The sequence below is a fragment of the Mustela putorius genome, unplaced genomic scaffold (genome assembly GCF_011764305.1).
Source record: "Mustela putorius furo isolate JIRA1106 unplaced genomic scaffold, ASM1176430v1.1 tig00000083_pilon_pilon_pilon, whole genome shotgun sequence".
NCBI classification, from domain to species: domain Eukaryota; kingdom Metazoa; phylum Chordata; class Mammalia; order Carnivora; family Mustelidae; genus Mustela; species Mustela putorius.
In genome coordinates, this window is record NW_025421273.1 from 29,366,887 (window position 1) to 29,385,169 (window position 18,283).

At 37.2% G+C, this 18,283-nt stretch overlaps 1 protein-coding gene across 4 annotated transcripts in view; it reads right to left on the bottom strand.

The window, feature by feature from the left end:
- Positions 1-7,642: 7,642 nt before the first annotated feature.
- PPARGC1A (PPARG coactivator 1 alpha) overlaps positions 7,643-18,283 on the bottom strand; it is a 644,905-nt gene continuing 634,264 nt past the window's right edge. For all 4 annotated transcript variants that reach the window (XM_004762686.3, XM_004762682.3, XM_004762684.2 and 1 more), the window contains 3 exons: positions 17,823-17,944; positions 17,339-17,490; positions 7,643-11,679 (listed from right to left, as the gene is read on the bottom strand). In XM_004762686.3, the coding sequence (XP_004762743.1) occupies positions 11,576-11,679; positions 17,339-17,490; positions 17,823-17,944 (378 nt within the window). In that variant the 3' untranslated portion in view covers positions 7,643-11,575. The remainder of the gene's footprint in view (positions 11,680-17,338; positions 17,491-17,822; positions 17,945-18,283) is intronic.

The window sequence follows — 18,283 nt, forward strand, 5'->3', positions numbered from 1 at the left end:
TATCAGATGGGGGGGTAGCATCTTCTACCATCCAGATACACTCTAGAACTACTTCCTTCCTGAATTTAAACACTCATTGTGTACAATTGTCCTAAACACCGAAAGGCCACCACCTCAAGGAAAAAGGTGCCCTCCAAGCAGATTCAAGATCCAAATTCTAGACAGATTCTTCCAGAATAAAATACTGCATTTCTTCTAATAAGCTCAACCTCTATTCAACAATTCCTTTCTTACTTGGCTTGTGAAATGAATCACCAAAAGATTATTTTCTGGGCAAAATGGTTGGAAAATCCTGATGCAGACAGTACCCATTCCGATTGCAGCCTGACTTACACTTACTGAATATGTAGTGGATATAGCAGTGGTTCAGGGGTTTCAAAGGAGAGCTCAGCAAAGGAAGGAAAAAAAAAAAGCCCACAAAATTTTTCAAGGTACCTACTGCGGAGTTATCAGGTCATAGATCTAAATGTCAGCACTGTATGCCTGATTTGCACATTTAAACCGATTTTTTTTTTCTCATTTTTATCTGCACGCATGAAGTACTTTGGAATACTGAAACAATTTAGAATCATATTTAGTTTGCAACAGTTCAATTAACTTAAGTGCTAAAACATGCTCCCCAGCTGGTAACTAGTTTAATCGGTTACTATTACAAGAAATAATTTTTTTCGGTGCTGGGGCTCCCCAATGTCCTCTCTGGAGAGGGCAAGGCCATTCACGGGTATATGGGCATGGGAAGGTTAGGAGTCTGGCAAAAATCTCTGACTTAGCTAAGATGGAAAATCAAAGAGTTCATTTGCCTATAAAAACAAAACAAAACAAAGACCTAGGTATGGATTTCCATCTTCTCTCCTGATTTTATGACCTCCCGTTTCCTTGGAATAACTTTATAACCACCTGATAAGCAAGAAGAAGGTGTGGATCAAGGGTCGAAGATTTTTAAAGATATTGCATAAATGCACTTAACCATGAGCCAAAGTGATAAATAGGAAACCAAGATGAATGTCAGGAACACTGTGAAGAATGATTAGCTGGGACAGTTGGAGCAGCTGTTAAGGCAACTCCAAACACCTGGAAAGAAGGATTTCCTTCTGGCTTACACCAGGGCTGAATTGTTCTAATTGCATTTGCATTAAAAGGCACTACTGGCAAATAGCAAAAAGGATACATACAGTAGAAAAACATTATGTAAATTTTCAAAAGACACAAAATAATACTGCATCTTAATTTTGGATATATGGAAATGTAGTTAAAAGGTAAAAAAATGGTTGGGGAATAATACATACTGACCAGAGGAGATGGGTCACTACTGAGAAGAGAAGACGATCAGGATGTGATTTGTTTGAAGAGAGACTTGAAGCACACACGGTAAAATTTAAGAACTTATAAATATGGGAAGTGGATACACAGGGCTTTATTGGATTATTTTATAAACTTATGTGTTTGAAATATTTTCTAATTAAACTTAAAAACATTTTTTAGAATCCAGGACAACACCTGTTTTGGAGCCATTGTTAGTCATTTCTCAGACATCTTCCTCTTACTATAGAGACCATGAATCCTGATTCAGCAGGTTTTTTTTTTTTTTTTTTTAAGATTTTATTTATTTGACAGACAGAGATCACAAGCAGGCAGAGAGAGAGGAGGAAGCAGGCGCCCTGTTGAACAGAGAGCCTGATGTAGGGCTTGATCCCAGGACGCTGGGATCCTGACCTGAGCCGAAGGCAGAGGCTTCGGTGCCCCCTGAGACCATGAATCCTGAGCTCTTTAAGGTTCACAGAATTCCAAAGACTATAAAGTCCCCGATCAACTACCTCCCTTCTTCTTATATATGATTTTTAACCCACCTCACTGGGCTTGACAACTGAATTGGAAATGGAGCCCAAATGTTGCAGTATTGGAAACCCAGCCCTCTTTTCTCTACTATCAGTGCTAGATGCAACAAGGGCAATACCCCCAAAAAGACCATCCATAAACTGGGACTGTGAGTGTCTAGGGATCAATTTTCATGGTAATCGTAAGACCCAACTGTAGAAAGGTTAACACTGTAGAGACATATCCAGACAAATACACTTGAAAAATTTTAAGGAGGTCCTGTCATTCATGAACAGCTGATATTCAAGATAACAATGACTATAACCAGAGGAAGGAGGAAGCATCCTGTTAAAGGGTGACTAGTCAATATGCCTATTGTTTGTCATATATCCCAGCCTTCAACCAGAAACTTCTACTGTTTGTAAAATCATTAAGAGCTATAAATTATTTTATTACTTAATGCCTAAGTTGTGATAGTGTGCCGGTTTAAACTTCCAAATCCATTTTAATGGAGGGAGGAGGTCTACCTCTTTTTAAGTTGGCTACCAGTCTTTCTAAATCATATTGTATGCCATGCGATCATAGCACTTTACCATCTTTGTCCATTAAGTCTGAGGATTTTTTACCTTAACCTTCATAGACTTTGTCTATATGGTAATAGACATTCCAGAACACATGCATACATGTACATGCTAGGGTCCTGGAAAGAAGGTCCTGCTGTAAATACACATTTTATTTTTCTTTCACTATACTGCCAGCTAGAATGTAGAGTAGGATCTCAATCTAATTCTTCCTTTTGCTTTTAGAGCCAAATGTGGTTTCTGACCCATTGGAAGAGTTCAGTGAGGGGCACCTGGGCGGTTCAGTTGGTTAAGCATCCAACTCTTGATTTCAGTTCAGGTCATGATCTCAGGGTTGTAAGACTGAGCTTCCCTGTCAGGCTCCGCACTCAGAGGGGAGTCTGCTTGAGATTCTTTCTCTCCATCTCCCTCTGCCCTTGACCCCACACATGCTCATTCTCTCTCAATAACTAAAATCTTAAAAAAAAAAATTAAAAAAAAAAAAAGGAAGAGTTCAATGAATGTAAGCAACATATGCTAAGTTTGGCTTCAATCAGATGGTAACAACAAAACCACCCCAATTTTTCAATTACCTCCAATGGAAACTGTATTTTTTTCAGGGCATTTATATTTTATTTGTTGAGGCATTATATGTAACAAGATATTCAAATCAGTTTTGGGGTGAACTGGACTTTGCTCAGGTCTTGGCAGTTACTTAACTTCTTTACACCTCCATTTTTTCATGCATGCAATAGGAACAGTTGTAGATCTACTCCATTTTTCGTGGGAGGACTCTTTAAGAAAACTCACATAAAGAGCTAAGTGAAGTGGCCAGGACATAATAATCCCACAGTAAATGTCAGCTGTCGCATCATGGTCATCATCGTCTTCAATCCCACCCTGCATCTCTTGTACTTGCAGATGGAGGACAGCTTTCTGTATTAGTCTTCTCATTGCAACAGGAAGAGTCATCTCATTTAAAATGAAGATGTTTAGAGAAAACAGATCAAGTGAAGTATTATCATCACACCTGAGGTGAAAATCCTGCAAAATAAGGGGGTCTTCCTCAATGCACTATTGGAACGTGAAAAGCATTGCTTACTGGATGCACAGAGGGGGATCTTTTTATCATTTCACAAAATTAAAGCTGAAAAGTTCTATCCAAAAACCTGGCCATGGAAATCCCTGAAAGCCTTCCACCAATCCAGCAGGCAGAGCCAGAAACAGGATTTTAGTCAACTTCTCTGAGCAACATCAGATCAGTAAAAGCCAACTGCTGTGTGGCTGACACATGACCATGAACACAAACAGAACCAGCATTATAAAGTTCATTATCTTCTTCACAGCTCTACTGTCTCACTTGTACAATCACCTCTTTTGTTTATAGAATCCCACAGAATGAGTCGGCATGAAAGGCAAGTAAGAAACCATGGGGAATCTTTGCCCAAACCTTGTTTTGTACCCAAAGTTCAAATATGTTTGGTTAACCTTCTATTTATTTCTTGTCTTTTCATGAGCTGACCTTTCTAGTCTTAGTCTTTGCCATGATGTGCCATGGCCGAAGGTGGCTCAATGGGACCCCAGTACCATGTGACAAAGAAACTCTTATGAGCTCTCTATGAATTGTTTCATTCATCAGGTGCATGCACTGGCACTCCCTTCGTATGCCACCAAACCTGCCATTAAAAATTGGAAAATGTCAGTCCATACACAGGTGCTTCCCATCTTTATACACTGAGGCCAGACATTGTGGTGAGCTCCAATTTTTGCTTTTCCTCCAATTATTTTCTTGTTAGATGGTCTGAACTGCAATTCAGATTGCTGACCCTGGGAAAGGCAGCTTATTGAATGGGGATCAGGATGTTTATCCTATGCAGCCAGCTAATTGGAGGAAAATTAGTCAAGTTGAATACTTGACCATTAAGTTACCTGACATGAAACTAAGATGGTGACATCACAGACTATGTGACCAGCTTACTAATTTAAGCTTCTCTAGGAAGCAGACTAATTAATCAGTGATTCTAGGGTAGTGTACACATATTCCTGCCAACAAATAGGGAAGTGCTTATAGGGGGCAATACCTTAAGCGCTATGAAACATTAGCCACTTGATGGAATGGTATAGCAATCAAGCCGAAAACCGGCTAAATGCTGAACCTGGGAACAAGCATGGTCTCATTGCCTTTCAGGTCTTTTAAGTGCACTGAGCGTCTCTGGTAGAAATAAACAAGGAGCCTGCTTTGGAGAGAAGTGAGAAAGCAACCATATGAATGAAGACAGGACTTGATTTTCAACAACACCGAAGTCAATCAAAGGAAAAGTACCTGTGAATTCCCTTAAACGACCTGCCGGAGGGTATCATGCGGTAACTATGTTACTATAGCTACTTTTTTTTTTTCCATCAATTAGTATTGTTAAAGAGAAGCTTGACTATAGAGTTCCTAACAGCAGCAAAAATAAATTCCCTCCAATTAAGTAGTCTAATAAGCTATTTAGGATTTTACCACTTAACATTCTTTCCTTCCCATTTAATTTCAGCTTTCACTTGGATGTCATCTTGTTGAAAATCCATCACAGAAAACTATGTGGGGGAAAAAAGATAATGTTGCTAAGTGTCCCTGATGTTCAAAAACGAGCAGAAGCACAATATTTTTTCTAAATCACCCCAGGATTTTTCCTAATAATTCAGCTTCTTCCTACTAGAAATTAATATATGAAAATATATGAAAATGGTCAATATGCAAATTCAAATATCACACCAGCTCCTTGCCTTCAGTAAGTGCTATATGCATAAATTTGAAACAATATCATATTCTAAGGTTCTCGATTATAATAATGCCTTGGTGTGCATTTGTGCATGTATAATTATGCTCATTTAATTTAATCATGAAAATATTATAGGATCATTTGGTTTTCTCCTCTAAAAGTTCTCTCACTTTTTTCAATTAATTAATTCCACTTTGCCCCTTCTATAAGTCAGCTGATGGTAAGTAATGGTTTTTGAGCTAACAGGAATATGGTCACATTCCTAAGGAATTATGGGTGGAAAAGAGGCCTATGGGAAGGTGATGACCTCTTATCTCCAGCATACATTCTAGTCATGGAAGGATAGGCTTTTCGGTAGAACCTGGTCCTAGAAATTCTCTCATTTTATGGTCATTTCTTCCTGCAAGTTTCCATTGTCCCTGAATGGCTGAGAACTTGCCTTGGGGCGGTCACAACAGAAGACCTGGAAACCAGCTCAGGTGACCCACACATTCCACATGCTTGACTGGAGTGGAGATTTTGGGACTTTGCAGAAATTACTGGAATCACGTGGGATACATGCGAGGGAACAGGGGGTGGAGGACATTTAACCTAACCATGCACCAGAAGAACACATAAAGCCAGGGTAAGTGGAATGAAACTGACCATTCCCAATGAAAGAGAAGAAATGTGGCATGAAGCGCATTTCATATTATACTTCCCCCATCAAGGAAGTCTTGTTTTCTTTCCTGCAGAAAACTATTTCTTTTTCCCAACGTGTTAACAGAGACCAATGAAAAGAAATAGGCTGCTTTGTGCCCATCAACAGAATCTATATAGCATCTTTTCCCCCAGGGATTAATTCAGCTTTTGATTAAATCTTTCTGAGATTTAAATCATGATGTTACAAACCTCCAAGGAACTCCTCGATGAGTTGTGACCTTCTTTATTACTCTCTGCTGTTTGATAAAGTACAAAGATTGATTTATAATGGTGTGTAATGTGTTTAAAAACAAAGAATGGCAACAAGAATTGCAAAATATAAGATTAATGTAAAGTAAATACTGCAAAAAGTATGCTTTGGTTAAAATATTCTATAATTAATGCTGAGTTACAACTGTATAGCTAGTAACACTAGTGTCAAATGAGTATAATAATATTGTTAGGGCTATAAATTATATCCAATGATTAGCTAAATAATCCTACAATGGAAAGAAAACCAGCAATGCTGAAAAGGGATTTCAAATATCACATTGTACAGTTTAGACAGATTTAGTTTAGAGGACTTTTGAATTGAGACAAGCTCCTTTTAAATGAACTATTCATATTCAGTGTTCATTTATTTTTATCAGCCTAATTTTGGTTTCAATAATTATTTTGCCATTAATATCATCAAGGATGGAAGTGATTTAATGTTTTGAGGATAACACAAAATAAATCCTTTATTTTTAATCAGAATATCCTAGTACCAGGCCAGTGGCTACTACTGTTCCTTCTTCAAATTTCCTCTTTCCTCTCAAAAGGTTTTTAAGGGTAAAAAGTTAACCCTTTAAAAGAAAGACCTGCATTATTCTAATGTCCTTGCTGGGTCCAAGCAGAAAATTAAAAATGTCGTATGCAATTTAAGCATCGACTGAGGTAAGTCAGAGGGTAATCCACCAGGTGTGCTCGGTAGCCACAGTTGTAAGTGAGAGTCCTATTTGGGTAAGATAATGTTAATTTTTATTTTTGGTTTTGATAAAACGACTGGCAAATCTTAGAGTCGTACAAAATAGAAATAGAACAGTGAGCAGTACTTCTTGCGTTATGTAGCAGAATTCAATGTACTATTGTTAGCTCTATCAAATTTCCAGTAATTACAAACCCTTTTTTCTTTAGGAGATGGGGGGCAAGGGCTGGGATATATTTAGCCCCTTTTCCCAATGCAATGTTTATGGTGGGTCTTGCAATGCAGGTGCCTGGGAGTGGGACGACTATCTAAAGTCGCGGAAGGGCAGAGCCCACACAAGTGCATTCACTTTCTTCTCTGTCATCGGACCACCAGTCACCTGTGGGGCACAGTAGACAGACATCCTGACAGCAAGCTGTGTCCGTAGCTATCAGCTCATCCCATATGATTTAGACACGATGGGAGCCGCATCCTGCTACAAATCTTTGCAACATGTACAGTCCATCTACAGATCGCTTCCTAAGCTGAATACTCAAGCAAGATTCTCACTAGGGGCAATGGTTTGTACTTAAAAATATACACTTTCTGAACAGAAGCAGCGTTAATTCATTTCCTAAAGTCCCATGTCATCTTTCATTATAGAAACCACTTCCACCTTTGTCACTTGAAAGGAGAAAAGGTTAAATACAGAAGGTCTGTGTTACCTTATAGCCGAAATCCATCCATGAATGTGGAGAAGCAGAGAGAAAGGGAGGAAGATCCAGAGAAGAAACAGAATGATAATAAGCAAGTCATGTGTACTGATCTGAGAAACAGGCCAGTACTTTTGTTACAATAAATAAGAAAAGCAGAAGTAGATTTGAAACATTCGTTTCCCTTTATTAGCTCAGTGAGGCTGATGTGTACTGCACATTTAAAAAAAAATCACAGGAATTTTCATACAATGAATAAAACCACAACAATACATGTAGAATTGGCAGGTGGAAAAAAAAGCCCAGCAAGGGCTGAACTAATCGCTCACTTTCCCTCTTCAGCATAGTTCAACCAACAGTGTTACACTTTCACCTACAAATCTTAAAGTAGCTCCATCAAATCAGCAGTTCACATTATTGAAAATGTCTGTCACATAGGTACAAATTTAGAATCATCACATTATATTACATGGCTATTCTAGGTCATCTATAGATCAGGTCTTAGACTACAGTGATTGAAGTTCTCGTTACAGCCATCAAAAAAGGACACATAATCATTACCTACTGTAAGCTCACATCTAAAGGCATGAAAAGGTTTCCTTTTTTCAACTGACCCAACCATCATACCCCAATAGTGCAAAGTTCCCTTTCTGCTGCTTTGAATGTTGACAGCCCAACCGCGTTGTTCTCACAGTCGTTTAGCAAAAATTGATTTTGTTGCACTGGAAGAATTATTCCACTACATCTCTTTAAAAAAAAAAAAAAAAAAAAAAAAAACCAGACCCACATTTCTAAAGCACCAGTTCGGTCACCAAAATTGTAGATGTGGTACTTACCACTGCGTGAAGGCATTGGCCTGCGGTCATCTAAAAATCCTACAGTTCTATGCTGAAATTTGCCTCCAGTGATGATGGGGTGAATGTGTTCATTTGAAATATTCTCTCCAAAAAAAAAAAAATTAAAAATAAAAATAAACGGAACACAGTTTACATTTTGATGGGCTACCCACAGGGTCTGCATAAGATACAAAAAGCTCTATTCAGATGGGTTAGTGATTCTCTCTTTGCACTCATTTTAGATGTAATTTGAAGTCCACGGAGGAAAACTATCTTCATGGTAATGATATTTGTCAGGCCAGAGTGGGGATAAATTAATCCTCAATGTGAAATCTGTAGTGTTGTCTTTTGATAAGTAAGAAAAGAAACGAAGTATTTTACTCATGTCAACAATCCAGGGCAAAAAGGAGAATGTTTTTAAAATTGGATCACAAAAATTTAAAGGCAAAGTAGAGAACGCATCTGGTCCTTGAACACATAATATGATTTACTAAATATTGATTTCTTAAAAATAATTTATTGCTCTTAATAGTCTTTTTATTATTATTATTATTATTCTACAACAGAAGATACTCAAAATTCTGAAAGAAAGACTGTAAACTTTAGTTTGGCGTTCACACAGAGTTAAAATATCTGCATTTAACCTACAGAACAACAAGAATTAGGCGGATTAAAGATATGTTACTGCCGTAACGCAGAACAAGTTCTTTTATTTCATATTTTTTTTTTTATTGCTTTCTATCTACTTAGAAATAAGAAGCCAAAAAATCAAGCAAGCATCCGACAGGACAGACAGTGGATTCACTCAGAACACAATATGCTGGTGATAAATGAATGCAGCTATCAAAATTAGCTGCATTGGCCTGGGGGTGAAATCCGTTTTATAAGATTGTGTTGGGCGAGAGAAAGGAAAAGAAGGATTAAGTAGTAGGTATCTCACATCTTCCAGAAAAGTCATGTCGGCCAAACTGTAATCGAATCTCAATTTAGAAACTTGAATACACACTCCAAACTTTACTGACTTCCATTCCAGGGCTCTGCACTCAGATGAAATCCTGATGCTCAAAATGGAGGTTTTTCTGAAGTTTTTATTGAATTTAGCAGAAGCAATGTCATCAAGAACAACATCATGGTCACGTCAGAGGCCAAGCTAGTGCAAGTAGAAACACCGCTTCTGCAAAAGCTGAATTTCCCAAATGAAACATTTCAACTCCAACCTGACAATTGCCATGCATCCTAGGTAGAAAATTTCCACTGGCTTTATTATTTTCATCATCTCATAATTTATAATAAATAGGCTATCTGCAAATGATAAATATGTCTCTTTAGTAAACAAAGGAATGAATTATCAGTATTTATACAGGATGCATAACTGTAAAAAATACAGATAAATACCATCATCATACTCTGCCAAGGGAAAGAGATACTGGCTTCAAGAATAGTCTTCAGACACACATTAATTATTGTAAAAATCATACTGTAATTATTACCTCAGCATTTTGTATCAAATTAAAATCACAAAAATTAAAACGAAACAGCATTTTAAAAAGATTTCTGACCTCTAGTTTCAAAACTACTGTTGATAGAGAAAATAAAAACATTTCTTAATGGTTACCCATTGAGAGACTTTACATAAAATCATGATATCTCCTAGAAAAATTTTAGATGAGAAAATTTCATTCCCCTAACAAATCCAGTGTATAAAACTTCAAAGAAAAACAAGCAACAAGAAAATGTGGAAAAATATCGCATAAGTGGTTAATACCTTTAGGGGGCTAGGATAGTTCTTGACAAGATGCTTAGATTGAAGCTCACCTAGGGATGGATGTGCATAAAGCATCATTTTGTTGTTGCACTTGACGGACACACACACTGTCTTTTTTGTTTTTACAATCAAATATATATAAGCAGTAAGTTCAGCTTCTAAATATGTTAGTGTACAATAATTGTATCACCTCATAATTACATTTGAATATTCTTGATTAAGAAAAATTTAGCAGTTTTGAAAAGAAGGCTGCATTTACAGTGCATAGCTGTAACAAAAAAGAACATTGTTGTATAGTATGTACACAAAAGAAAAATACTCCATTTAACATCTGTAATTACTTCACTACATCAGAGAATGTAGCAATTTCACTATCTGAACACATACCAGAGAGTTCTACCCAACTCTCATGAGTAATGTAACACCGTGCCTGCTCCTCAGAAAAAAAACCACTGAATAAGCTGCACGCTTGACCATTGACAAGGCTTTTGTAATTTGCAGTGGAAGATCAACATTTTGGACATTTACATGGGTGTCAGGAGAGAGGATGAACTACATAAACTTCAAAATGTTAGGAAAGTTTAGCATTCCAGTGCCCGCAGTATCCTCTCCCACCCAGACTCCATGGCAAGAGGAAAAAAAGAAGAAAAAGAGAGAGACAGAGACAGAGAGACAGAGACAGAGAGAGAAAGGAAGAGAGAGTGAGGGAGAGGAGGAGAGAGCAGGAGAGAGCGCGGGAGACAGACAAAGAGGGAGGGTGAGAGAGAGAGAGAGAGAGAAAGGATATTAGTTCTACAGAACCTGTGGTTTCTTCGGGATTGTCATATCACCATTATGTTATGAGAGAAAGCTTGCTTCAAGTCGATTTTGCACTTTCTTAAAAAACAGAGTACGGAGGTCGATGCCCAGACATCAGTGGCTGTCATTTTAGGGTGGTTTGTGGTTGGTTGGTTAGTTTTCTTTCCTTTTGAATTTATGCTTTGCTTTTTTTTTTTCTTTTTCAATAGAATATGAACATTTTGAAGTTCTAGGTTTTAAGTGTGTCTTCATGGAACTGCTGCCATTTGAAGTGGTTTGCCCTGGCACACTCTGGTCAGGTGCCCCCAGTCCCCTCCTGTGCACACATACTTCCCCCAAATCAAGCGTGTTCATGCACGCACACACACACGCACAGACACGCAGACACGCACACATACACACGCACACACACACACACTCCATCACCAAGAGACTCCAGGGAAAGCAAAGCTGACACCCATGAATAAACATGTGCTTACTGGATATCCATTCTGTCTCTTGCCTCTTCAGCAGCTGTGTTCATGTAAACCATTGTTGTTGTTCTTGTTGTATTGTTGTTGTTTTGTTTTGTTTTTTATACAGAGAGTGTAAAGTAGGAGAAATTCCTAAGTATGACTTGCAATAGTCAGTTAGGGAAGGACGCGCTGTCCCGTGAGGTATTCACCGTCCCTCTGTCATCTTCAGCCAGGGAACATGTTACCTGCGCAAGCTTCTCTGAGCTTCTTTCAGTAAACTATCGAAATCCAGAGAGTCATACTTGCTCTTGGTGGAAGCAGGGTCAAAGTCATCTGAGTTTGAATCTGCAAGAAACCAAAGCAAGGTTAGACACACTCTCATTGTTAGTGCAATCGTCTAACTGAAGATTACTTGACTCAATAACAACTTATCCAATTGATATATTTCCAAAAATATACCCAACTTTTATTGATGGATACATAGATTGATAGATTTTATGGGTAAATTTATTTTATATGTGTGTGTGTGTGTGTGTGTGTGTATGTAAATATGTATTTGCAGAGTATATATATATCCAATATTTTATTGTTATATTATTTATATATAAATATATTATTTATTTTTATAAATTTATATATAATGAGTAAAAATAAATATTTAGAATACATATGTTTACAGAGAGAAAAGAAGAGAGAGTATAAGATTAGGCAATATGTTTACAGAGGGTAGGGAGTGTTTACCACTGTAAACCTACCACTCAGAATGCTTCTGAGTGGTAAGCATTCAGAACACTACTTTTTGACTCATTTTAGCCATAAACAATCCTGGGAGGTAATCAGAACAAACTTTAATACTTCTAATCAATAGAAATGTATTCAATCAATATACTTTAAAAATAACCATGTCCTGCCTCCTTCCTGGAATATTAAATGATTTACCCAAGGTTCCTCAACAGCTCAAGTGAAGTGGTAAGAATGGAAGTTGGAACTAATTTTCCTATTCAATGGGATTGGTTTCACTGAGCATAAAAGCCATGTGAGTGGGAGGGAGAGACTCATCAGAACTTCACCTACTCGCCACCTGGCTGCTCCCCTTTCAGTCATGAAGAATATATGATCCACTTTTCTAGTATCTTGGGATAACCCCAGCAATAAAATTCACCCCAAATTAGAAGGTCTAGGGAAACACTTCATGACCAGGTAAGGCAAAGTCAACCTCACTAGTACTAGAGGAAACATATACAGGTATAAATAAAACCATGGTCTTCCTTGAACTAGTCCAAGTCAGCTTCTATGAGAAGTTCCACATACTTCACATAGCCCCTTAACAAAATATTCATGTTTCAGCAATGACGGATATAAAATGAAATTCTGATTCTAAATATTTCTGAAATTTCTCCTGTGACATTTATAAAAAAAATCAGATATCTCTGCTGGTCTTGCAAAGGAAGAAAGACATCTTAGAAATATAATAAAAAAAAAAGCCTCTTGCAAATAAATTCATTCTCTTGAGAGCATTTACTTGAAGGGAAAACCAGTCCTTTCTGGGAAGTATTACCAATCCTACTAACACATGAACATTTCTGTGGTTTATCCAGAATGTTACAAAACAGAAATGTCCGGAGTGACAGAAAAGTATAGGATTAGATAATATGGCAGTACACTCATTGACCTCACAAGCTGTTTGGCTGAAAAGGTGACTTTCTCCCAAGCTCTCCAGCACCAGGCTGGTTTTTCACCCTAGCTTCAAACTACTTTAGCCATCTTAGATTTAAAGACAAGGAAATTCCTTCACTTTTTTTTTTTCTTTCATTCTTACAATGCCTTGTATTTACTGACTTTTTGCCGACCAAGTTTTTCCAGGTAAGAACAGCAGGTACAGTGGGGCTCAGACATAAAAGGACAAAAATGGCCAATCTTTCCTCATTAATATCTCACATAATCAATTCTTAAATTACAGTAGCTTCCAACCTTCCCTTCACAGATAGCCTAAATGAGCAGTTGGCTTGTATCACTAAAGCCTCATGAGTAGCTATCATTCCAATCGAAGTCTTTTTTTGTAGACACACGCACATGCTAAGTCCTGCTCATTGCTTGAGATTAACCTGAAACCAGAATTCCACTTGCATTGTAAATAAAGTTACAAGAGCCTCCTGATGGCCAGAGTCTGTGTGGCATGAAGGTCAGCACAGAATCATCAAGAACACACATACAGGGGTGCCTGGATGGCTCAGTCGGTTAAGCATCTTCTTTCAGCTCAGGTCATGATCCCGGAGTCCTGGATCCCAGATTGAGCCCAGCATCTGGCTCCCCACTCAGCGGGAGTCTGCTTCTTCCTCTGTCCCTCCCTGCACTCATGCTCTCTCTCTCTCTCAAATAAATCAATAAAACATTTAAAAAAAAAAGAAAAAAAGAACACACATACAGATCCTTCCTTGAAGGCCATTTTGAGAATATTCAAAATGTCTTAACTTTGGGTTACTCTATATCAAACCCAGAATTTCAGTGTTTCCATATTTTCATTAGCAAAATAAATAAATAAATAAATAAAATGGAAACAGTGGATCTCAAGAATTTCTTTAGTATGGAATATGATAGCTGGTATTTACATATCTATAATCACTTGCACAGGGGGATTATGTCACATAGTAGATATACGCAAATCTTTTCTGTTGTATGAATACATGCTTACATTCAGTTCCTGAGACAACAACATCTATGCCACCAAAGGATATTGCAATGTAAGTAAGATATAATAGAATTTTGACAGGAAAAAGCCAAAAGCCACTCTAATTATTTTTTAAAATAAATTATTATAAATAATGATGCCATATAAATAAAAACACATCACGATACAACTGTATTCTTACCACCTATAGAACTCTTGGCACAAATCAGGTACTAAGATTAGAATTTGTTGAATGAATGTAGTAATCTTGAACACCAACATTTTAAAAACTGGTTGAAAAACCTTTGTGTTGGGAACTTTGGATGATTTACCAATGAATGCCAAGGGTATATATAAAGTTATATATATATTTGAGATACTGATAATGTAATACGTATTTTGAGTAAATAAAGACTTTGTGATGAATGTTACTTATTTCACTTTTCTTATATGTTTAATATAAGTTCTGCACCATAACTAATTCCTGATGAATACATGATCATATTCTTAATACTGATCCTATCTTTCTCTTCTGGTCCTATAGTCCTATTTTAATTTCTATCTTTCATCTTTAAGATTTTCCATTGAGGTCTTTGAGAAAGCTCCATCTGTTTATAGGACAGTAAACAGAAAGATTCACAGATTACAGATTCATAAAAACCAGGCTCACATCCTGGCTTTACCTAGGTAACCTTGATTGTCCCTTTAACCCTGAGTCTCACTTATAAAACTGACCATAATATTAACTTGGAATCATCACATTTTGAACTAATAGCATTGTGGTAGTCACTGGGTGGCCCCGATGGTAGAAGGATGTGTAAGCTCACTTAATTTGGGGAGCAAAACATAAAAAAGATCAATTAAATCAATCTAGCTAAAATGATAGTTCACTTTACTCTTGGTAAAATTAATCAATATCACATCATTTTTACTAACTCTCAATACACATACATGTGAGCTCCCAATCCCTCTGAATGTCCAGTAAAATCTCATGTTCACCGAATTCACTGGTCAACCCCTGAAGCATTTAACTTAAACTCTTCAGGGAACAAACACAGGACACACATGAATGTACGTTGTTCAGTTCCAGATCTGGCCCCTGATGTTGATCCTTTCATTTCAAAATAACTTGACATTTCTAATTTATCTTTGCCATCATTTTTGAAAATTATAATCATAGTTACTATTTATCGAGCCCCTACTTTATGCTAGATACTGTGCCAACCACATCACAAACATTTATTGAATCTTTGTGACAACATTATGAGGTAGTTTACAAATGAAGAACCAGAGTCAGAGAGAGCTTAATTGTTTGCTGAAGGTCAGAAGCTAAGTCAGGTTTCAAAACCAGGTCTGTAAGATTCCAAAGCCAGGGCTCTTTCCACTACACCTTGCCTATGCTCAGATCGACTACCCTTCGTGAAATTGTAGGGCTTGAGGGAATTGGAAAAACCCATGCTAGTACAATACACATCAAACATACTTTTCAGAAAATACAGAACCGGCTTAGCAACGGCGAAGTTTCTATTGCTGCTGGCGAGGCAGAAAGATAACAAGAGGGGAAGCATTCTTCTCAGAAATATTTCAGGGAGGCTCCGGTTCAATTTGGAAATACCATCCAATCCTCCTTCTCCCAGTGATGAATCGTGATTTGAAGGCCCCTCTAGGTAGCTTATTTTAAACTCTAGATATTTTGAAAGACTGGAAACACCCTGGCCTTCATCACTGAAGAAAATAAGTCAAATCAACTTAAGACTTCAATCCGTCTTGACTGTTTTTATCAGCTAACATTTGAACAAATGACTTGCCACCTTTTATATTTTCATCCCTAGGCCTCTATCTCTCTGACAGTCAGCTGCCTCCCCCCTGCTTCATACTATCTATTTAGCTTGTGAAGTGAATTATAGCATATTCCCCCTGAACAATGCACACCACCTATATCAATTACTTTAGGAAGATATCACTTTGGTGGAGGGGAGAAAAAAAATCCCTGTATTTGGTATTCATTTCTTTCCTTATACAAGCCAAAGCAAGTGCAGACAGATATATAGTAATGCTGAGGAATAGATTTATATGTTAATTTTATGTGATTATTATAAATTGATTTAAATTAATTACATCAGGTGCACAAGACATTTGCCATTTCTCTTCCTTCATTTCTTCATCAAAGAATTTAAAGGCTTAGAATATGTGCATTAAATAGGGAATGGAATGCAATGCAAAGGGACCAAATTAAAATTGGGAAGAAAATTAAGATGTCCATTTTGGCATTATTTATAATGCCAAAAAATTGAAAATTGAATAAATGTTTAGCTATAATGGAATGATTAAATGTAATGGTATTCACCTAACATAATACTGTGCAACCATTAAAAAAGTTAATAAACTATTTTCAATCCCACAAATATGGTAGAAAATGGACTTACATAATATGAATTGAGAAGAGCTAAATTTAAGAATTGACAGATCTAAATTATGTGACCTCAACCAGAAGAAATTAGACATCTTGAGACAAAACACTGGACTGTAAATCACACAGCAGATCTCTAGGTGATGGGCTGATGGGTGATATTACTATTTTTCCTCATACTTTTTATATTTTCAGAATTTTACCCCTTGAATCTGTATAAGTTTTAGAACAGGAAAAAGGAATACTTACAAATGCTTTGGTTTCCTTATCTATAAAAGGAAGATAATAATAATAACAACCACTTCCCAGGATCGTTCTGGTAATTAAATTTAAAAGAATGTTTGCAGAGCCTCTGGCACGGTGCCTAGCATATGAAAACACTGGAAAAAAATAGTGGGGTTTTTTTCTCCTTTTTTTTTTTAAGAAAGTATAATGTGATTTAGCGTATAAAATTATATTTTCTTCTCTCAAGGTATAATTTGTAGGAAACGTCTTAACATTTTTAAGAGTTTGTAGGATAATAAGGAAAAAAGAACCAGAATATCCTTTTGCATATTCTGTTCCATAAGACAATTATGCTAATGCTAAGGTTTATACAGAAGGATTCAGGGCAGGCACAGAAAGCAACAGCACATTGCAAACCTATGCAAAGACACACACACACACACACACAGTGCAGACTTTCAGCATTTGGGAAGACAGTACAAAGAATTTACTTCTGTTTTTTGCTGCCAAAACCTAAGCCCTTTGCTTCTGAAACTGTCTTATACTTTTAAAAAATTAAAAATAAGATAAAATCTGTATTCAAACATTCCCTCCAGCAAAATAAAGTGATCGGCCAACCCTATATGCCCACGGTTTACATCTGCTTCCATTTTGAGCCCTCCATTATGGATTCCTCATTCCACATACAATAAAATCCATACCTAGGTCTGCATAGTTAGACTTGAAAAATTGCTTGCGTCCACAAAAGTACAGCTCGAAGTCAGTTTCATTCGACCTGCGCAAAGTGTATCCATTTTCAAGAGCAGCAAAAGCATCACAGGTATAACGGTAGGTAATGAAACCATAGCTGTCTCTGCAATGGACAAAGAGGAGAGGTTCAAAGCTTGTGAGAAAGCATTAACATATATGCCTGTAACCCTTCCTACTTTGGAAGACTTCGCCGGTGCCAATGTCTGAACCACTGCATCCATTTATCAGTGTGATTGTCCTGTCAAGCAGCTAAATACTTATTTCTGGGACAGGAAATCTCAACTAGAAAGATTAATAAATAGGGATAAAAGAAAATAAATAAGGTTCTGAACTCAACATGTCATCTGTCAAAGCATTCCCATCCTAGCAATCTTATGGCTATAATTTTTTACATATGTCAGTTTCTAAACAAGAAATAATCTTGAAGATTCTTACCCATCATCCCTCAGATTTACTGTGCACTCCTCAATTTCACCAAAAACTTCAAAACGGTCCCTCAGTTCCGTCCGTGTCGTGTCAGGTCTGATTTTACCCACATAAATCACACGGCGTTCTTCCTGGGGAGGGGGTGGGAGTAAAGAGAGACTTTTGCCAATTCTGGAGATAGGAAGGAAGGTGCACCTCTACCAACATACCTAAATGGACGTCCAATCATGCATACCGAGAACCCAACAAGCGTGCTGGTAAAAGCAAAACATCCACTAAAACTGAATGAAAAGATGACACATGACCCATGTTTTAGCATCCATTTCTCCGTGTTCTGCATTCACTCTTCCTTCCATGTGCCCTACTCTGATGCTCACTCTCTTCTGCTTTTGCTCCCCAGCTCTGCACTTTTCTCTCCTGAGCTTTGATATATTCCAAAAGAAATAGGGAAAATGCGATCTGTTTATCAC